We start from the raw sequence: 23,227 nt of genomic DNA, 5'->3' as shown, positions 1-23,227 counted from the left end.
AACATCCAAACCTGACACAGGAGGGTACCTTCTGTGCCATATTTTGACTGTAGGGCCGCTGACAAAGTGGCGGTATTTGAGGAGCTGGGATTGCGACGTTTTTGAACAACATGGCGGACTCCATGCAAGATAACCTGCTTCCTATGTAGATATTAACGGCTCATTCCTTATTTTCAGGAGATCATACACTAATGAAAACATAGTTATGAATATTATATACGCTTTCTGCCACACACACACACACACACTCGTGCACACACTGGACCTTTAAGGTGTCACAAGCAATAAAAGCTTATTATCACTCACAACAGTTTAATATCATTACTTACATATTTCTTCTAGTCTGACACTTTGCCAACACAGATAAATGTGTTAATGGCTCATAATGGAGAAAGTGAGCTTGGCTGCATTCCACTACTCTCTATTCTGTCATTTATTCCTACATTCATTTCCTTTTTTTTTTTTTTTTTGCCATTTTCTCTTCCCTTTTTGCTTAATCATACTGCATTCAGGGTGACAAGGGACTGGACTATTTCCAGGGTGCACTTGGCAGAGGAGAGAGGAACCTGTTCCCGACTTCAGGGTTAAGATATAAAGACGTATAGCTCCATCGCGCCCTCTAGTGGCCTTAAAGCTACAGCACAGACTTCAGTTAGCCAAGTATGGCTTTATTTGGAGTCAGAAGCAGCATGAAAAACTTAATATTAATAAGACTCTCACAAACATTTGAGATGAAGTAGTGTGAGTGTGTGGCATGTGTGGTCATTTAATAAAGAGAGAATGAGAATATCTTTTCCAGATGTGAAAAAGGGTGACTTAATGGGAAGGCTGTGTGTGTGTTTGATGGCTCTGGTTGTTTGTTTGAATGATTCCCATGTCATTTCGGCTGTTCTAGAAGCGATGGAAAGGTTTGTCAAGGTTTGTCTCAACTAAGAAACAGTGACTTTCATAGTTCAGAGATAGATTTAAAGGTTAACACTTAAAACCTTCTGATATTTTTCACCAGAGTTGATCTCATTCATGTTTTTATTTTTATCATATTTGCTTCATTTCAATCTTTATTTCTAGTCCATAGAATAATATCCCCAAACCTTGAGTGGCTGGACTGTTAGAAAACTCTTATTTCTACCTTTCAGCCTTGCAGTGCAGGTAAGTGAGCTCAAGATCAGAGATACAGCGTAAGAGGGAACACATGACTGTAAAAAGAGGGCAGTAAAAAGAGGAAGAGCTGACTTTCATGCCTGACCGGTTTCACTAATGAGCTTGGACAATTTTAAGATGACCTATGATGGATCACGTGGAGAGCATGACAAAAGGACACATAGAGACTTCACAGTCTCTCCGAACTCCATCATCAGTCCATTGGAGGAGGACAAAATCAAGATACTTCTACACAAGGACATTTACTTAAAGATTTTTGTCTCAGTTTGTAATCATGTCCATCTAAAACAAACAAAATGAGTCATACAAACAGCGGCACTTACACCATTTTCTTTGTAACTTGGGTGAAAGTCTTGCAACATCTCTTCCCAGTAAGACGCTGATTATAATGCTAATCATGTTCGTTGATGATAAAAGATAAAAGGCTGTTCAGATACACAGTGATCCCCAACAATACCACTTTATAGGTCCACTCCACTTCATATCAGAGACAAGTACTGCACTTCTGCTGCACTACATTTGTCTGACAGCTTTAGTTACTTTACAAATGACAATTCGTCATCCACGTCCTGTCCAGCGAAAACCTCAAATATCCAAATTCATAAGATCAGCTTTTTTTGTAAATTACCTCGTAAATAGACTGCATTGAGGTTTCTAGGTTTTTATTATGTTTTTCGTTTGTGGGATACAGTATGTGACATTTGGTGCACAGGCTGTTGTCAGTTATTGAGAATCCACAGCTGATTAACTCCCCCACACCTGTGCACACCTGTGAAATGAGTGGGGAAGTTTGATCTAAGCTCAATGTTATAAATAATGGTGTTGAACACTTTTGATGAAGGTCCAGTAGGACTGAAACGTTAGTGTTGTTAATAAACTGTGAAGCTGAGCAAAAGCAGTGTGCGGGATTTTTCTGTTCAAAGACCACGTGATATTTTCCAATGCGCCTGCATCTGAGACAGTTGAATGTGCAAATATCTGTCTTCAAACATGTTGCCACAAATGGAATATTTTCTGCAAGAAGATCTGATATGAAAACTTGTGTGTCACAACACAACGCTTCATATATGACAATACATTTTTCTTTTCTTTATTGGTATTAAGACTACATTATTAACACACATTTTAAACAAGCAAACAAAACAACTGAATTAACTGATATTTATGTAAAATATGCGGCTTCAATCATCCAAAATATGCAATGCATTTTTTTAACACACTGTTCAAGTACAACATATTTACTTAAAGGGACAGTTCACCCCCAAATCAAAAATACATATTTTTCCTCTTACCTTTAATGCAAAATATTTTTCAAGATTATTTTGATGTGAGTTGCCGAGTGTTGGAGATATCAGCCGATGGAACTAGATGGCACTCGGCTTGTGGTGCTATAAATGTGTGAAAAAACTACATTTGAAAAACTAAACAGCAATTTCTCTTTCCAGAAATCATGACCTAGTTATGTAAGATAATCCACAGACCTTGTTGTGAGCAGTTTCATGTAGGGACTATTTTCTTTCTACCAAACTACACCCGCCAACTGTATCACTGCGCAGAAGGAAGTGTGCATCTACTCATGGATGAGAGGCTCATGCTTGTGATAGCGTGATTTTTAAACATTAATGGCGTCCTCCTTAGCTGAGCTGTAATGTTAGCTAGCTCAGTGGTGCTATATGAGCTAGCAGCAGATGCACGCTTCCTTCTGCGCAGTGATACTGTTGGCGGGTGTAGTTCGGTAGAAAGAAAATAGATCCTACATGAAACTGCTCACAACAAGGTCTGTGGATTATCTTGAGTAACCAGGCCATGATTTCTGGAAAGAGACATTGCTGTTGAGTTTTTCAAATGTATTTTTTGGCACTTTGAGCACCACAAGCCGAGTGCCATCTAGTTCCATTATATTGGAGAGAAGGCAGACATCTCTACAGCTGATATCTCCAACACTCAGCAACTCACATTAAAACAATCTAGACTGATAAACAGCACTACAGGTAAGAGGAAAAATATGAGTTTTAGATTTTGGGTTGAACTCTCCCTTTAAAGATAAATCTTGTTTGAATGTCTTACACCATTTTACTAAACTAAAATTACTAAAATAACTAAAATTGTTTACTGATACTTCTCCAGTGATCCAACAAATCCAAATATTGTAAGGCCACACACCGACACCAGAATAAAAGGAGAGAAACTGTGAAAAAAAAAAGCTTAATCATTGCCATAATTTCACAAGATACATGCTGACAATAAAAGACACAAGCCCACCACAGGGTGTATCTAACTGGGCTACACGGCAAGAGACACTTCCTCCGCAGGCGCTTGATTTTCCAACACTTCAAGCAGTTTCAGATAAACAGTGAACTTCACAAGAGAACAATGAAGGATTCACGTTCCTCTGGCACACACAAGTGGACATGTGACATCCCAGGACAAGAGACAAACCATTGTTGTACAAGAGGTGGGGGGGACACACATCATGGTACCACTGGGTGACAGATCAATCACTGCTATTCAGCTTGACTTCAAAGCACAATTGTTCTGCATCCTCTGTGTAATTCCAGCAGACAGACACTGTGTTAGTTTACATGATGGGCGAATAGTAGATTAATCTGAGTAGTGTTCAGACAAACACCACAACATATGGGAACATGTGGATTGCATGTGTTTCTGGAGAGTTTAGTGCACTGATTCATTTACAGTTGTAGGGTTGTGGGCACAGTAAATGGGGACCACAGGAACCCCATTATCAGGGAATGACAGGATGTTCTGACAACTCCTGTATCTGATAGTGTTTGCACTAAAAATGCACATGCAAACCAGTGAACTGCATGATCACAACTGATACAGAATATCAATAAGTGGGTGGGGTCAACACGCCTTCTCACTTCATTAATAGGTCGAGGTTAACTAACCACCTCATCGCTTCCCTGCTTCCCCTCCCGAGCAGCTGATCAGCCGGCTGAGGTGACCACCTTTTTGGGGTCGGTTCGTGCAGCTCGCCCCGGGAAGGAGGAGGGAGTGGAGGTGGTGGTGGTGGTGGTGGTGGTGGTTGTGCAGCAACAGCAGCGAGGCGAGGAGGACTATATCCGCGCTCCCGGGGAGAGGACGGATTGCAGTATGGGCTGACTGATCAGGGATCCGCTTTGGGGTTTTCATTGTCTTCAATGATGGATGAGCCGAATATCCTGAGACGCCGCGGTCTACAGGTAAATAGACACTGACATGACAGTTTGGGTGGTTGTTTCCAGGCAAACGGGATGATATGATGATGATGATGATGGTGAGCCATTGGCGACGAAGCGAGTGGAAGCGAGTGATTTTATTTTTCCAGGAACTGCTTTGGGTGTAGCAGTTGATTTTTCCCTTATGATATTTATTCCTCCTGATTATGACCTGACATCGCTTTGAAATGTTTATCTGGTGGTCACTCGCCTCGTGTCTGGTGTCCATTCATTAAAAGCAGGCGGTGGCACCATCATGAATTTGTAGCACCTAATTAGCGCACATAATGCCATTAATGAATCTAGGTCTTGTGTGTTTATTTTGGAGCTGCCCCACTGGTACTTTTGTGAAGCTGGTTGCCTTGGTGATAGGAGCTAAAACCCCAAAGGGTGCCTGCATGATTGGCAGGAACATCCTTTTAATCTTCTCCTGGGTGCCATGTTTATTACTCAGGTATGTCCAGAATGGGAATACTGATTGTGTTTTCTCCCCCTTGGTTCATTCATGTGTATATTTTCTGCATAAATGAAGAAGTGAGGGCTGCATTGTCTGTTATGGAGGAGGAGATGCTCGGGTGTGTGATGAAAGACTCACCGGTCCAAACTGGGTGTTTCCATTCAGTTGTTATGATTAATTTCCTTTCCACTTTATATTCATCTGCAATTTAAATGTAAGTGCAGCTCTGTCATTGTACTAATAATGAACATGGTCAAATTATAATCCATGAATTCTAATATGTTATGAAAAAGACACAACCTAAGACTAGACTTCTAAGCTGATAAATTGATGTGTTCTGATTGGTGATGAAGCGAAAGGTACAGTAATTAAATCATCTTTTCTCTGCAGAAGTGTCCATGATTATTTAGTTTTTACTCCCTTCTTTCTAACGTGGCTGCCAGGCACTTTCTGAGTCTGTCTATGGAAAAATGGAGAAGATAAAATCAGAAAAGTAGCCTCGGAATAATTATCTCTCTAAGTCCAGAGTGCCACCCTTCCTTGTCCTTCAAATCCCAATTGGCAAGGCTAGTTTTGCAGTTGCCTGAGCTCAAACGCAGTAGCCGTGGGCTTGTGAGGATTTGTATCCTTGCCGTGAAATGACTCGAAGACCCACTTGTCATGCAAGAAACTAGGCCACATTGCAGCTAATGAGATTACACTGCACTGAAAGGAAGATGAGTGGGAGTGACAGAGAAGGGAAATCCATCTGGGGAAAAAATGGCCTTATTTTTTAAAATCATTTTATGAATGTAAAATACAGATATTCAAAATGAGAAACATATTGATTTAAAGGAAGCCTTTTATCCAAACAATGAATACGCCTCTCTGCTTAAACAGCCCTAGCTGATATCTGCATTTCAAAGCAATGTCACCATGACAAACATGAGAACAGAAGATATTCTCATTGCAATATTTTCCATCTCTTCTATTCCAGAAAGAACTGAGTCTTCCTCGCAGGGGAAATGTGTAAGTATTATTAACTTATTCTGTGCTCTGTGTGTCTTCGTCTCTTTCTTCCCCTGCTTTTTCCTCCTCAAACCAGACCAGCCAGGTGCCTGTCACTCACTTGTCAGCTTTAATGTGTGTGCATGCCGTATTTCACACCAGGGTACGTCTACTTGACTGTCTCCTGAGAGGCCAAAACCTGTGAAGCTGTTTATGCCTGAAAGTCAGAGCAGTCTCACCGCTCAGACAGGTTTTATGTAAACTCAGAGAGGCAGAGCAGACAGAGATGAGGTGCTAAAACCCCTGATGTGATTACAGTGAAGAAGCTACTGTAGGCTTATTGCTAAAAGGGATTCATACTTCTTGTGAATACTTGCTGAATACCTGAATCAGTTTTCCCATTTTGCAACACCTGAGTTATTTATTTGTTGATCATGTGTTTATGTGTGAGCGAAGCAAACAAGCCGAGCAAGCTCTTACAGGTAACTTAGTGATGTCACCTGATGATTAATGGGACTTTTACACAGTAGGAGCAGTTCTAATGAAGTTTTATCAGCAGAGAGGTGACACGTGAACAGTTTGGAGGAACTTGCTCGTGAGTTTCCTGCTCAAACGGGAGCAGTCGTCACAACATCAATCTTCACTGTCTCACTCACCTGTTTAGGGACTTCCCCCAGTCTTTAGAGCAGAGGCTAGGCCAGGTTAGTTTCACCTTCTGTGAGTCAGAGGGAATATAAGAATCATGGCGTCAAAGATCAAAGGTGACAGATTTTGTTTGTGTCACCAGTCAAGATGTCAGAACCATAAGGAAATTGTACTTGTATCAAGGTCATATTTCTGTGGTACCTGTGTTGCACCCTATTTGTCTGAGTGACCATACAACTTATTTTAAAAAGCTTACTTAAAGCACCAATGTGTACAATTCAGTGGCGTCTAGCTGTGTGACACATTCTCACTCCGACCTCGTCACATAACACCGCTTGGTCATGGACTTTCCACGTCAACACATGACGCGTAACGTGGCCTGGGTGTGTCAGTTGTTGATGTATTGGGACTACCGTGTCAACTTCAGCTTGTTACATGCATTGTGTGTTTTCAAAATACACTTCCGTTTTCACAGGAAATTCAACGTTTGCATACAGTCTCTTTCAAAATAAACGCACACATAAGTAAAGAGTATTTGGCTTTACATTCATACGTACCGTACATACCGTTCTCCTGGGTGAAAGTCCGTGATTGTTTGACCCATCCACCATTCTCCCACACACACCACTTGGACTCTTCACATCCTTAACTGACTTTGTTGTTGCCGGGCACCGTTACACACTGACGGCACCCGACTGCCTATCATTCCAACATGAAAGAACCACTTTTTTCGACTGTATCTGAAGCGTAAGTCAATGCCCAAGTGCCAGTTTTCAATAACTTCAAATGAGACCTGGTTAAGCTGTAAGTTGCAGATGGCAAACAGCTAAACACCCCTACCTTCACCTCTCCCTTCCCAAGTATGTAGTGGAACCTACAGTGGCCTTCAAGTAATGTAAAAACGCCAAAAGGCCCTCTCTGGAGCCAGTGTTCCCGGCTACTGTAGAAACAACAACATGGCCGGCTCCTTGGAAGAGGTCACACTCCTTAACAGCTCATTCTAAGCTATCAGAAACACAACAATTCTTAGTTTCAGGTGTTTGTACATGAATAGAAGCATAATCGTGAATATTGTGTTCCATTTCTGCCAGTAGATCCCCCTAAATCCTACACCCTTGTCCTTTTTATTACCGGCATGTTATTGATAAAGGTGAATTGTTTCTCTAAGAACAAATCACTCAAATATTTCAAATGGGACTTGTAGTGTATCTGTGGAAAAGTTCAGTGGTCTCAGTGGTTTGCTATTGTTTATTTGAAACCGTATAATAGCCTAGCAGGGCTGGATTAACTCACTAGCAGGCTAAATTAGCTGTGGGCCCCTTCTGTTTGTGTTAATGTAGTTTTTTGGCACAGTGTAAATTTTGACTCAAGGACACAAGTCATTCCCAAACAAATGTGCAAGTAATCAAATTACCTGAAGGTTTGATTTTATATGGTGGAGCCCTGCTTTTTAAACTGTTAATTTCAGTATCTTCCTATGCATGGGTGCTGGAAAGAAGGGTTCCCACCATTGTTGAATCTCAAATCCAGGGGGAGCAATGGGGATTTCTTCCTGGTCATGAAAGACTGGACCGGCTCTTGACCCTTGCAGGGTTACTAGAAGGGTTGTGGCAGTTTGCTCACTCAGTCTACATGTGTCTTGTGGACTTGGAAAAGTCTTTAGCCCTGTTTCCTGGGGAGTTCCCTGGCATGAGGGTCTGTTGCTTCATGCCAGTTAGTTCCTATACAACCAGAGTGAGACCTGTGTCTATTTTCTTGGCAGGAAGTCAGACACATTTCCAATGCATGCTGGGCTCAGTCAGGGTTCTCCCCTTGTTACCAATTCTGTTTGTGATTTTCATGGATAGGATCACAAGGCACAGCTGGGGGGGATGAGAAAGTCTAGTTTTGGAACCTCAGACTTGCTTCTCTGCTCTTTGCAGATGAGGTGGTTCTGCTGGCTTGACCTTGAGTGGAGTTGCTTCCACCTTGCCTCAAAAGCAGGCAGTTGAGGTGGTTTGGGCATCTTATAAGGATGCCTTCTGGGTGCATTCCTCTGGAGGTTTTACGGGCACGTCCAACTGGTAGGGGTCACAGAGAAAGATAGGGAGATTATATAGCTCATCTAGTTTGGGAATGCCTCAGGGTCCCCTGGGAGGAGCTGGAAAATGTTGCTGGGGAGAGGGACATCCGGACTAGCTTGCTTAGCCTGCTGCCGGCGTGACCTTAGAAATGGACAATTTCAGTTTTATCACAAATTATCACAATGGCTGAATTTTAAAGGAAAGTGTGTAAGATTTGAGGACTGCACATGCAACCAGCTGAAACTTCTCCTGATTAGAATCTTCATACCAGGAGCTGAATTATCCACTGAGGTCACTTCCTCTCCAAAACAAATGGACCAGGTGAATATAGCCGGTAAAAACACTGAATAAAGCAGTTTCACATTAAAAAAACAGTGTTTCTTCTATGCTTTTTGGCACGTCCCACTACTATGTGTGTTCACCTTTTTGCTCTGATGACAGAATGTGTGCTCACCCAATTTCTGAGCCATACATTCAAGAGGTTCTTAATGTGAGCCGAACTGTCCGTAGCAGACTCCTCCTCACCAAGACAAATGGAGCTGGTGATTTAAACTGGTTTAAACACCAAATAAAACAGTTTCAGGCTACATCTCAGTGTTTCTTAGATGCTGTTTAGAATGCTGGAGACAGGCAGCATCTACTAATGCGTTCTCCTGTTTTTTCTCTAATAACATAAGATCCAGACGTTCAGGAGGTTTTGACCAGGAGCCGAATTATCCATGGAAGTCTCTTCCTCTTTAAAACTAATGTAACTGGTGACTTAAACCTGTAAAAACACCAAATAAAGCAGTTTCATGTGGAAAAAAACGCGCTTCTCTGACACTGCTCGCCACGTAGGGGCCTGTAACTACAGTAGCTGACGTGAAAACGCGAATGGCCCTATCCTTGGGTTTCAGGCATAGACTGTCTGGGGAACTGCCCATTGGTTCGACAGCCCATTGGTCCGACATCCCATTGTTCCGACCATATTAAACTCATTGTTCCGAAGTCTGTTCCGAAATCATCATGATGCCCTGTGGTTAAGGTCTGGTTAGGTTTAGGCACAAAAACCACTTGGTTTGGGTCAGGAAAAGATCATGGTGTGGGTTAAAATGAAAAAGAAAGTGACAAACACATAAGCCGTGAGCCTGCTTCGCCTCAAGCCGTTATTTTTGTTATTTTTTGACAAATATTTAACCAATGTTAACTTAGCATTTACTAAAATGTCTTCAGCAACTGTGTGTTGAACATGTAACCAGAACAAAAAGGGATTGTTCCTGTTTCCAAAGGTACAGTTGATATGAGAAGTAAAACCACAAGAGTTTCAAGAGATATAGTGAAAAGTATTAAATAATTAAATCTATAACAGGTGTCGTGTTCCACGTTTTATTTCCCAATTGCTCTTGGAAAGAAGAATACAGTACTGTAAACAAACCGCTACCACTGGAAATCGTCGGTTTCGGTTCAACGCCTAAATAAACCATATTATAATATATTCCATTTCTTCTAATGTGTCCCCATAAATCCTACACACTGAACCTTTAACACGGTTTGCCTTCTTGGGAACATGTGCCCTGAAATCCATGAAAATCTCATGAGGATCTCAATATTCCATGATGACGACAATGCATCATTCATGGCTGCTCGTGTTCCATATCTGAGGTTGTAGCCTAGATGGGACTCGCTGTGTACGTTTCACATGTATAGTTTTGTTTAAAGATATTAAGCTGCAGGTGTGTAACCGGTGTTTTAATGTTGATGTTACTGGAAATACACAATTTCCTCCTCAGTCTTCCTTGGGTTTTTCGCTGGGTGGTTCGTTTGTGTTCCAGTCGTCACAATATTCCCGACAGCGTTTGAAGGCATCATTAGTCCCTCCTCCCTTCGGCGCGCGCTGACGCGGCTGCGCGGTGCGGCGTTGCTGGTGCTGCTGGAAAGTTTGTATCACTCTTTACATTTGACCGAAGCTACCACCCGCTAATGCCACACACCGCGGTACACGGACTGTTTCGGAAATTGTGCCGGTGACAGGGAGAAGGAGCGGAGCGGACATGGCCGTTGCAGTAGCTCCTCATCACCGAGCTGCCGTGCCGTGGGTCTGGGGTCAGTTTGTACTGAAGCTAAATGGAGTTTCAGCCGTTGGACACTGCGTACTGGCCTAACCAGCAGCAGCAGAAGCAGCAGCAGCAGTAACAACAACTCCTCAGGAGAGACTGTTTAACATGAAGCTCCCTCTTTAACGAAAGGACAATTCTCATATCTGGGTTGGATTTATCCGTCACCACCACCATGTCTGACCAAAACTACTACTGGACCGTGTTGCCGAGCTACAAAACTAGTTTTGTGACTGGGGCCATGATGAAAAGATCAAAAAGGTAAAGACAACACAGCCTTTTTTCTCTGATAATAGACATTGTGAATATGTAGACAACAGCGATACAGTGTTGACTCCCGCGAAGGGAAAACGTCTGCTGTGTCTAGTTGTCATCAGCTCCCCGCTGTGCTGTGCCATTCACTGTCTGACAAACAGCAATTTGTTGAACGTTTATGTTGAGCTATTCGATTCACAGCACGTAAACGCAACCCCCACAGTGTTTGGTGACAGTATCAGCATACAGCTCAGATTGATAATGTCACTGTGGTGTCTGTGATAGCCTACAGTACGATACTGTATGTGTCGGCTACATCCGCCCTAGTTTTTGTTTCCGACAGAGAAACGTGGCCATTGTGGAGTGTTGTGTATGGGGGCAGACTGCATTGTCTGCTACCAGCTGTCGCATAAAGCGACACAGAGTCCCAGTGCGGATCGATACGCTGATGTGGTTAGTGGGACTGGAGTGTTGTAGATGTGCTTTTATCTGTGAGATAAATTTAATCAGCCCTCACAAAGCAGAGCAGTAGAATATGTCTTTCATGTCCTGCAGGGGCTTTGGCAGTCAGTGGGTTCATAGTGACATAGTATGTGTATGTACTTGCTTTATGATTATCCCCATAAATAAAGTGTGCATCTATCATAGCTGCTGTTAATGGCATACACTGCATTGTTAATAAGTAAAGTTCTGTAAAAAAAAAAAACACCTCTCATTGTGTGCATGTGATATAGTTGCTCTAACTATTAACAGGCTGCCTAAGAGTGTCAAACTACCCCCTTTACATGGAGACTGAACATGCATAAGTCATGCAACCCATTCAGCACAGCGTGACTTTGAATGGAGCCCAGTGGATAAATGCAGCCCTTCGCCGTCACCAGACATGTGAAACATGCAGGCCTGCATCTCAGTGGCCTACATTCATCATGCTACATGGCTTCCTGCCTGCACGGCCCCTATAAAACAATATTGTTGGTCCCAAACATGAGGAGCCTTATCACTGCCAAGTGCTGATAAAGCTCTCTCATGGTCGTGGTGTGACACAGTGATGCTTTCATGCCACTTCTTTTTTTTTTTTTTTTAATCCAGGCTCAGTTGTGTGAAAAGGGTGTTTGTTTGTTTAATTTCCGATAAGGAGAAAATGGTGCGCACTCACAGCATCATTCTATGGCTGGTGTGTTGTTGAACCAAAGTCAAGCATTTATTGGCTCTCCTCTCTCTCTGTTGCTGTGCCGTCTCTGCCACTTTGAGTCTTTTTGGGTTGGGGGCCATATACTGCGTGAGTCTGCCTCAGCACCGACCCAGAAACGTCAGGCTCTGTTGTTGTCTCAGCCCCTCATTATTTTGGGTCATCGCCAGAGAGAAAGAGAGATGGCATCGACATCATTTGCATGAGACAGAAAGCATGATGGGATTATATCCAGTTTAGTGGGGAATGTAGAAACAAACAAAAAAAGAAGCCCATCATTTATTCTGTTTCAAGACTTTGGCACACATAGGGTGGCACACAAAGGATGCCAGACACCATACATGCAAAAACGTACAGGAAGTGGGAAAAAATAACATTTGATCTTTAATGTAACTGCATCATAATTGCTCTGGCTTTTATGTGAGTGAGTCACGCTCAGAGAAATGCCACCTAGTAGCATCTGCCAGCTTTTAAACAGGTCCGCCAGTCACGACTTTTATACGGGACTATTTCTAAGAAAAGGGTTTCCTTGAAGGTGCTCCGAAGAAGTGAGTGACAGAATTTGTAACATTGCTACTGTGCAGTTTTTGTGACAAATGCAAAAATCTAACAAAAAATATCAAATTCAACAAAACTGGTCCTATAAAGACGAGTACTGGTTGCACATTGATGCCAATCAGCTTTACAAATAACAGCCACTGATATATTTTTTGTTAGAAAAGACTTGAATCCAAAGTTGCATCAACCGCTCAACATCTGACTCTGTGCAATGGAAAAACACTCTCATTGATTTTCGTACCTATAGATCAGTTTGTGTTGGACACAGACTGTGTTCATGCATGATGATGGATCTTTAATGGTGTGGACACTATATTATGGCCTGCAGATATGTCACTGGAGTCAATCATTGGGTCTACTTGCTAGTCTGCATCGTTGTATAACAGCCAGCCACGGCTGTTTTTGTAGGATCAGGTGCTCCCACTGGTACAAGTACTTCTCTTTCCAGATGTTTCTCATATTCTCACATGAAAATGCTTCCAGACACAGAAGACATCATCGGATATCATTGATACTTTAGTGTAATACCTCACCACGTAGTCCATACCACTACTTTGGTTGATTTATTTTATGTATTTCCATTAATTGTTAACTCTTGTAGCCAGAAGTACTTTTATTTTTCATCTGCTGTTTGTCAGTCTAGATTGTTTTAGTGTGAGTTGCCGATTGTTGGCGATATCGGCCGTAGAGATGTCTGCCTTCTCTCCAATATAATGGAACTTGATTTCCCTCGGCATGTGGTGCTCAAAGCGCCGAATATATATGGCTGAAAAACCCAACAGTAATGTTTCTTTCCAGAAATGACGATCCAGTTACTCAAGATAATCCACAGACCTTGTTGTGAGCAGTTTCATGTTGGAACTATTTCTTTCTACTGAACTACTACTTTCTACTGCTAGGTGAGCTAGGTGAGCTAGGTGAGCTAGCAGTAGATGATGCATGCTTCCTTCCGTGTGGTTGATATGGTTAATGAGTGTAGTTTGGTAGAAAGAAAATAGTCCCTACATGAAACTGCTCACAACAAGGTCTGTGGATTATCTTGAGTTAACGGTTCATTTTGAGCACTGCAAGCCAAGTGACCTCTAGTTCAGATCAAGATAAGGCTGACAGAAACTCTCAGGCTGTCCCTTTAAATACAAGAACATAAAAATCCGACCTGTTTTAGTGTTGACACATTAGCCAAATGTAATACACTGCGTATACTGTCTGTGTATGTGTTTATATATCAACACACACATGTTTGTAGCTATGTGTGACGTATAAACATTACCACTATCATTACAGTTATCAGTGTTTTCCTTATCACGATCAGCGACTCGGGTTCATAGGTTGTGTGTGTTTTATTTCACCTGACTGTTTACTGCTCTGATGAAAGACTGTTGCAGAGTGATTGTGCTTGTAATTGTCTTGCATAAACAAACGTTTTCTCTCTTGTGTTTGTTTTCCTCCTCTCGCAGTTCCCGTAACAACAAGAGAAGGAGTTTGGCGGTTGGGACCCCGTCGCCCACGCTCTCACGACCTCTTTCGCCTCTCCCACTTGCCACAGGTACTGCGTTGTTTTTAGCTGCTCCACTCTGTGCGTGATATTGTCAATTAACCGAAAGGCTTGTTATTTACGTACACATGATCTCATGGAACACAGACAAGCATGTGAAGATACAATGAGGACACATTAGCTTTTTTGTTTAGAATAAGTGCCCTCAGCTTAATTCGGCTTTTTGATGTATGTCACAAGCCGAGCACTGGTTTCCCTCTGGTGTGTTCATGGAGCTTCCATTGCTGTTGGATCAGAGTGTGCCCACAGTATAGTGCACAAGACATACAATAGTTTTCCTCGTGATGATATTTTTTCATGTAGCTTCCCCTAGGCTACTCATTCCTTCATCCAGCTGCCCAAAATGCTCTGTGGAGACTCATTCATTCTCTGCACCATTTTTTAAGTGAGTCAGGGTGTGGTAGTGCTTTGCCCTCAGGGACTGGCATGAAAACCCTTATGTGACCCTTTCAAGAGTATGTGGTGTGATCAACAACAGGACTCCATGCTGTCTGCTGAAACTGAGATTAGGCAGGGAAGAGGCCCTTTGCGGGGGTGTTACTGTAATTAAAAGATCTGACAGTTTCAGGTTGAACTGTGACGTAAAAGCAGAATAATCATCGAGCGTATTTCAAACTGATAATGTAAAACAAGGAGGCAGCCAGTGGAATGATTCAACACATAAGTAGTTCATAATTTAAGTCTGTAACTGATTGTTTTTTGTTTCCTCAGCTGGCAGCAGCCCCTCAGAAAGCCCCAGAAATGTCTCTGCCAGCACCTCTGCCAACTTCCAGTTTGCCCGCAGGTAAGAATTACTGCGAAAACTTTTTAATATAGAGTTGTTCTAAGGCACTAGAGCTCAGCCAAATTACTCTAGTCGTATTTTCCCTACCTAATACAAAACTGGAACATTTGTCAGACTGATAAAATGCAGAGCAGATGCCGCCATAAAACAGTGGATTAAATGCATATTTTAACTTAAGAGTAGGTTCATCTTTCTTCCTACAAAGATGTGAATTTACAGAAAGATGTAAATGTCAGTATTTCCCCTGCAAGGTAAAAAGGTTCTGTATGCAACATTTAATATAGCAGCAAACCACCTATTTGATGTGTAAAGATATAGTGGAGTAATGGCATCCTAAGCAGAGAATGAAGTCATGCTCCCTCTGTGTGTGTCTGTCTGTGTGTTGTAATCCAAGCATCTCTTTAGTTTGTTATGGTAACCCGGTCCTACCGAGCTACTGTTACGTGACCCATCGGTTTGTGGACTCACATTTTGAGGCTTCGAGTTCTGCCTTTAGGTCATTGCCATCTAGGTTTTTTGGAGCTAGAAGTGACCATATCTGGACAAGGGGTGGATGTGACTCATGGATCGTGGTGAAGCTTTGCAGACAGCCACTGAAAGCAGCCATGTCCTTAATTATGTGTAGCTTTAAGCCTTAGTAAAAGGTAAATTGAGAGTTATAAAAATTAATCACCCCCTTACAGTTGTCTTGAACACGGAAGTCAGTGATAGAGACCAAAACTATTTTTTTTGTAGCAGGCTATAAACATGTTATTTCTGCTTTAAAGTTGGGTATTTCAACATGGGGGTCTATGTTGGCCATTTCAGGAAGTGCCGTTTTTGGCACTCAGTGTTGGCTCCATATCTCAGACACGGAGGGTGCCACTTGGGCTGAACGCGCATGGGAGTGCATGTGTGTATCCTATTGGTTAGCTCATCGCTGCTGCTTTGCACTGCTCTCATACGGCAGTTACAGCCGATATCAGAGCGTCGTCATAGTGGAAGCATAGCGTCCACCTTCCGGTTCCCTACTGGTTAACACCATTAGCTGTCTCAGCAACTGCCGTTGTTTAGTGCTGTTTATAGAGTGATCACCATTAGCTGCCACCCACCGGCCCAGCCACCTCCATGTTGAGATCCGGGTCCAGACAGCTCATATACTCTGGCCCCTTGAGCACCAAACCAAAAGCAAAACCTCACCAGAGCAATAATTTTCACTTATTTTAAGCCGAATAAACTAAAGACATGCTTAAAAATAACCCAGGAAGCTCGGTTTTGAAGGAAACTGAGTGGGATGAATAATGAACATGCCTTGACTTGTTCCCCTTTGCCCCTGTAGTAGATACGAGGCAGTGAGAGGCAAGTCCAACCGGCTGAAAGGCCCCAGGGCCACTTGCTGGACGTGGGTCTTGGCATTTGTCAAGCCAATTAAGGCGGCGAGTTGGTACACACACTTCAGGGCTTCTGTGATTATGGGGAGAAATTGCAAAGCTTGCCCTCTCATCATGCTTCTACGCTACTGCGTAGAGACTCGCTGGGATTTAGAAGAGTATTGGCTGGAGCTGGCATCCTCGTCTAGTAGCAGAAAATAGTGTGTTGTTGTTGACTCTTGGGAAGATTTGTGGCAAAACAACATCATGCAGGCTCATTCTGAAGGAGATGCTTAAAAATAGTGTTGTAGATATTACTAGTATACATATGCTGCTGCTTCTCACTCGCTCAATGTGCTTTAAATGTACATGCTGCTTCTCATGTGTTGTGAATTAGCATTTAATGTTGCAGTGCAGTGCATTGCACCATGAGCTGGAGGACGGAGAGGGGAAGCCTCCTGATAGAATTGCCTCGCACGAGCCTGCATGACTCATCTAAATTTATTGAGACTTTTTAAGCTGCCAGTGTGGAGACAGATGCTGTGACTGCACTTTTGAGAGCTCCAGTGGGTTTACTTGTTATTCACGCAAGCTGTATAGCCCTGCTGTTTGTGCAATTATTTTTTGCGTGTAAACACTGAAGAGCCAGACAGGCAATAGTTGGCATTCATGTAAAGAATAAATAAGTCTTTTTTAAATGCAAATAAAGGAGTAAAGTGATAAGGAACCACCTCAAGGGTGAGGCATAATCGTTTAGCTGCAGCTCCCTCTTCACTGCTAAAGATGCTTTTTTTTTAACCTTGAGGTGTGTGAGGACTGCCAACACACTGGCCCACAATAGCCTTTTTTCCTCTTACTCCCCGGGCATTGATTCTAACATCGATTCAAAACCTTGTTTTTAATCTTAGCTTCTATACTCTTAAGCCTTGCAGGACTTTAACACAACAGACCTTAGTATCAGTAGTGAGGCATTTAATAACACATAGCGGAAGACATACATATTGGATACGAACCAGATAAGGAAACCAGTGTTCCCTGTGGAACGAGAGTTCTGCTGCAAGGCACTGTGCAGCAGAGGTGCTGAGAGGACTGCAGCAAGTCCTAAACCAGGTAGTATAAAAAGAATGTCATAAATAGAGTTTAAACTTAGTGTTGAAACTATAGTTTTTACCACTTTTTTCCAGGGATGTAGACTTTACATGTACACAGGGATTTGTGGTAGGAAAGATTTATTTATTATTAGGGCTGTCAAGTGATTAAACAAATTAATTACATGCATCAATTTTTGCTGTGAGTCAAATTAATTTTGGCAGATGTGTCGTAGTAAAGCTACCGGATTTTGGACACGATTATTCCCCTGTCCTTTATCACGGAAACTGGTCTGTAGTCCATTGCAATTTATTTTGCACGGGAGGTAGTCAGTCACATGTAGACTTACTCAGTTTGCGTTTGAACACCTGGTCGAGTGTGGCTTGATGAGGCTGGCTGCTAGCGCTAGCATCAGAGGCTCGTGAGCTCGGACCTCCAGGTTTGCTGCTAAATGCTTTGCGTGGAGGTAATACTTCAGGTTTTAAGTCCTCCGATGGTACGAAAATTTCTTACTGCAGAAATTGCAGAGAACAGTGCTCCTATCAACAGCTCCATCTGGGCATTTTTTAAAATTTAAATGTTCCATTCATGGGGCCAAGCATCGTCTTCTCATCTGCCTTTGTCATGTGACAAAACCACTGTTGCCTTCAATGATGCACCGGGTTAAAGGGCATCATGGATCAGCATTAATTTTTTTAATGTGTTATTTTTTTTCTGTGATTAATTCATCGAAATAACGTGTTATTTTGACAGTCCTATTTATTATTATTAGGTCTGGGTACTTAATACCTTTAAGGTATCGACTGAGATAACTGTACCAAATAGTAACCAAACTTCTCCAGTCAAACGATACCTGCATTTGATCCTTTTTTATCCAGATCTAGAAAAAAACACTTCTTGTATGGTTTTTCTTGCAGTCAATCATAGCAGACGTTATTTGATCTAATGTGACATGCGATTGGCCCACAACCACAGCAGCTACAGCCAATATAGTCTGTGGTGTGGTGTGGTGAAGTCAAGCAATATGTATGTTTTAATTTCATTTATTTTGATTTAGCTTAGCTTAACGTAGCTTATCTTATACAGACATATATGACATTGTCAGGGATGATACAACAAAGTCCAGGACTTATTTCCATCATGGCCCCTGACAAGATGGAGACAGCCATTCATCAGCTAAAGCAGAAAATGCTCAACCACAACATGCCACATCCCAACATGACGACCCACCAACAGATATACATGCCAATATAAAACAATAACAGTACACATATGTACATTCTTAAAAAAACAACAACAACTTGATTTCAGTGTGCAAAACGACCTTGAGCTTATTTGGAGTTGCCGTCTAGCAGCCTCTGTTTGACTATTTGTCAAAGGCTTGTTGATTCAGCACCTCTTTTATTGCAAGAGGCAGTTTGTTACACCCTGTAGCACAGGCATACATAAAAGAGACTTTTATATACGAGGTTGGTTGTTCAGTGTGCTAATATGCCACCAATACGCTCAAAAGTATGGCTATAGTACAAGTCTGTGGCGTCTGGTAGCATTTTATGCAACTGGATGCTTCCATTCACATGATGGGTATCGGAGTCGGTATCACTTTAAGGGTACTGGTATTGATATTAGTACTGGTATTGTAATTTTTTAAACAGTACCCAGCCCTATTTATTATCTTGTCAAACAGACATCTCTGGAGAGAGTTCAATCCAGGCAGCTAATAAGTACATAATGTTACTGAAATTACTGTAGATGCACAGTACACTGACATTTGTGCGAAACCTGTGCAACAGGATGTGTGATTAGATTTCAGCTCTTGATTATAAAATAGATTGGCAACTAAAGCTCGCTCTGAATTGTGGAGGTTTGGCAGAGTGTTTATTTTGATAATGTTTGAACGTACAGTACTGCCTCGGAGGGGGAGGGAGAGCGAAAGCACTCGTGGCAACGCACTGGAAAAACACACACGTCTTATTCATCTGACTAATCCTCACATCTCCATCACACTCAGAGCAGAACCATCCAATTTCACTGTGTCACCCCTGATTTAGCTGCACGTCCCCAAGAGCTGGTTTGTGCGAGAAAACATTTGACCATCCTGTCATCACAGATTGAATCAGGGAGGAAAATTGGGCCATGTCCTCAGAGTGCCACACTGGGTGGAAAAATAGGGGGACAATAGAGATGGAGGCGATGCTGCACGTGGAAGTTTCACACATAAAGGTTGAGGTGTAGTAGTGGGCTTTGTGGGTGTTTCGTGGTGTATGTGTAGGCACTGTTTATGAGTGTATCTCGTTGGCGTATATATATGTGTGTGTGTGTGTGTGTGTGTGTGTGTGTGTGTGTAATGAGTCATGAGTCAAGTGTCTGTGGGTCTCAGTGCTGCAGTATGATGGCAGCTTGGCAGGTGTTCAGCAGCAGCAGCAGCAGCCGACTGCCACTGGCTGTGAGCTGTGACAGACAAACAGTGCTATGACTCTGACAGCCAGACTTACTCTGTCACTATCATTAAACAGTGTTTATTTTCTTTCTCACTGTGTCTCTGCCTGTCCCCCTCTTCTCTGCCTCCTTCATATGCGTCTTCCTCTTTTTTGCATCGGTGTAGCCAACTGGCCCGCACTGAAAGGTAAGAAAACGACAATCTGGTGTTTATTTCTTTTTATGACACAGTTTGAAGCATCAGATGTTATCACTTTAAGCTTGCATGGGAATATAAGCATGAAATGAGATTTGCAGGTTCTTTGAAGATTGGAGTGAGTCAACAGGATATGTAGGTTTCATATGTGATGGGGAGCCAGCACTGTGCAGTCTGTTACTGTTTTTTTTCTTTTCTGCAGAGCGGATGGGCGAAGGTGGTCTGTGGCTTCAGTTCCCTCATCTGGATACTGCACCAATGCACCCAGTTCATCAGTATCTGTAAGCTGAGTCTCTCTCTGTGTTTCTCTCAGTGTCTCTGTCTTTATATCCCTGCAGTCATCAGTGGCAGTGAGGTCTGCTTCTCTTTCCTTCATCAGATATTCAACCTCTTTCCCAAACTGCTGCCATGGGACCATTTAGCTCCCTGTGTTACTTATACTGTGTATCAGTCGGTTTACTGGGCCATGGTGTCTTGTAAACTTATGGTGTTGACTGACTGCACTGTAAACCCCATCAGATTACACACAGTGTAGGAAATAAATCCACCTATAAATGCTTGTTGATTTACAGTAGACCCCAGTTTACAGAGTGAGTTATTTTATAAAAAGGCTCGGCACTTGGTCCATATTTTAGATGAGATGTGGAAGTTGTATTTTATTTGACAAACAGCTCTCTGCGAAACACTGCAAGCATTTTTAATATCTTAAGTAAAGTGATGCCGATTCAGCTCGTCATGTAAAAGTTTAATGTGATGCAGTCATATTAAAGTTTGGGTAGGCAGTTTTATCATGGCGTCACTGGGCAAAGTTCCCATAACATCCTTTCATCATATTGTAGTTTAAGTGGATTGAGAGGAAACTCCTTCTCTTAGCTCTGTTTTCAGGCATTAGAAAATCTAGTGTGTGATGGAGACTTTGGCCGATCACAGGTCATTTCAGAGAGAGGGCGTTCCCGTTGGCAGCTCTAAAAATGATGTGCGTGCACGTCCATTCAGTGAAAGCCTGATTCAATGGTGGAGAGTCCTGCAGAGAAAGATGCTCTTCCAGTATTGGCAACAACTCTTTACACTTGAAAGCGAAAAAAGGAAGACCAACTTATCAAAGAGAGAGTCAAAAAGAGAGTCTGACAATAAACGACAAAAAAAAACCTCTCGATGTGAAAGTGAAACTCTGTTGGGAGCTGCGCCTTGTCAAAATAAATCAAAACCTGTATGAGTTGACCATGTGGGAATTTAATTTGAAAGGACAGACACAGGAAGAGGCCAGGCTCAGCAGTCAGACAGGAGTCACGTTACAAACCAATCACAGCCGACAGATATCTTTCCCTTCTTCTGTAAATATTCAGTCTGATAAATACGGAAAAGCCGATCATGTTACTGCAGAGCTACCCAGAGCTTTACATCTGTCCCATGGACGATAGGCCTACACACTTATAAACAGCCTCTGAAACAAAAAAAGGCACAAGAGTAGCGCCCAGCGCCTGACCTCGCGTTTTCCAGGCAGTTAAAGATGCGGCATGTGTACGGCCCCTAATTTACAGGGCTGGTACCTGCAGTTATTACACAGACTAGTTAATAACATGTCAGGCAGGAAATCCAAAGTGTGGGATCATTTTGAGAAGGTGAAGGACGAACCCAAGGTGATTCATTGATTACAAACATGACGTATCATCTGAGACATGTAAGTAGCTACATGCCCATTAGCCACTTAGCACAATCATTACTGCTTTGCCGACAGTGTCATTAACAGGCGGCTCGCTCAGTGTGTGACGTGCACTTGTAGATAAAATATAGGCCTATATTAATGAAGGTTCATTAGTACGGTTTTGTATTTCTCTGTAATGTAGCACAGTGTTAACAATGTTACTGATACTATTCTTTCTCACACCTTCAACTCAAATCATTATGTTGCCCCGCCCAAAATATATCATTTAATAATTAGATTAATACCATAATTGTGGGTGATTAGTCAGCTAATGGCCATAAGTTACAACTAATGGTTGACTAGGGAAATTCTTAGTCAGGGCGGCTCTAGTAGCAGTCCACAGCAGCAAGGAGTGAGGCGAAGGGACTGCATGTTGGCTAGTTAGTTAATTCTTGTCTCATGTGAGGTCTGATAAGCAGAGAGAGCGCTCTATAATGAAATAAAATGAAATAAATCAATTTGTGGGACACACTGGGTTACTGTATGAAGTGCATGGTCCTCTGGTGGGAGGGGCATAGGACAGGGGAGTGAGGGGAGAGCTGCAGGAGGAGGGTGTATTTTCAAATTATGACCTTTTTGCCCTTTCCAGAAAACTGCATACCCCATCTTTAACTATATAATTTCTCAAAAACCTCAAAAGAGGTAGATGATTTTGCAGCAGAGGTTTGAGAAATGTATTTGGCTGTTTCGACCCAAGCTGATCATTGCCTCTGGTCAAACTATTAACTTTTTACGACCAGGGGCAGACAGTTACATATTCAGTTTTGTGTCGGGCATCACTTCACGCTGACCCTGTGGCATCTGCAGATCATTTGTTGAACCGATGCAAGTAAAGACGCTGAATACATTCTCAGAGGCGGGTGAAAAACTTCACACCATCACAACGCTGTTACTTGACAGACTGTTTGACCATACTCTGCAGCATGATGATTTATACAAAACAGTACTTTAATGAGTCAGTCATAACAGGATACGTCTAACGATGATACATCTCCGCATCATCAACCCCTCTATCGCACGTTCCACTGCAGGCAGGAAATAGGAATGAATCCTCAGATGCCTTTCTCTGTTTTTGTGGGATCATTAATGGAATAGATGGACAGCTTTATAGACACATGACAACTAAAATACACAAAATTCCTCTCCATGTGGTTTGTTTTTTCTGCCTGAATTCATCAATAAACTTTCGTGGGAACAAAGACTGATTAAGTTAATATTTTACCATGTGACCATCCTTATAAAGTAAATGACTTCATACCAAAGCCACACTCTGTGGAGCCCCATTTGACCGAGGGAAAGTACAGGAATTATAAGTCTTATCACTAAAATAACACGGGTCTTGTTGAAATGCATGCCTTCTTTTTCCTGGATGACATCACACTCAAGTAGGGACTGTACGGCGTTTCACATTTCCTCGCTCTGCTTTTCCTTTCGGGAGAAGTCAAAGCCCAGGGAGTGCGACGTGCGGCCCAGCTACACCCATC

General features: G+C 42.4%; 1 protein-coding gene across 3 annotated transcripts in view; it reads left to right on the top strand.

Annotated features, from left to right (window-relative positions):
* Window positions 1-4,232: 4,232 nt before the first annotated feature.
* mast3a (microtubule associated serine/threonine kinase 3a) overlaps window positions 4,233-23,227 on the top strand; it is a 40,725-nt gene continuing 21,730 nt past the window's right edge. Inside the window, exons 1-6 of one of the 3 annotated variants that reach the window (XM_050032644.1) lie at window positions 4,233-4,364; window positions 5,813-5,844; window positions 14,084-14,172; window positions 14,893-14,965; window positions 20,009-20,029; window positions 20,241-20,319. In XM_050032644.1, coding sequence (XP_049888601.1) covers window positions 4,323-4,364; window positions 5,813-5,844; window positions 14,084-14,172; window positions 14,893-14,965; window positions 20,009-20,029; window positions 20,241-20,319 — 336 coding nt within the window. In that variant the 5' untranslated portion in view covers window positions 4,233-4,322. Of the gene's footprint in view, window positions 4,365-5,812; window positions 5,845-10,424; window positions 10,886-14,083; window positions 14,173-14,892; window positions 14,966-20,008; window positions 20,030-20,240; window positions 20,320-23,227 lie in introns of those variants that run through there. The other 2 variants (XM_050032643.1, XM_050032645.1) reach the window with 2 other exon arrangements.

This window comes from Epinephelus moara, chromosome 21, assembly GCF_006386435.1.
Source record: "Epinephelus moara isolate mb chromosome 21, YSFRI_EMoa_1.0, whole genome shotgun sequence".
Lineage (NCBI taxonomy): Eukaryota > Metazoa > Chordata > Actinopteri > Perciformes > Serranidae > Epinephelus > Epinephelus moara.
Note: the sequence above shows the minus strand (reverse complement) of the source record. Positions and strands in the feature narration are given on the sequence as shown.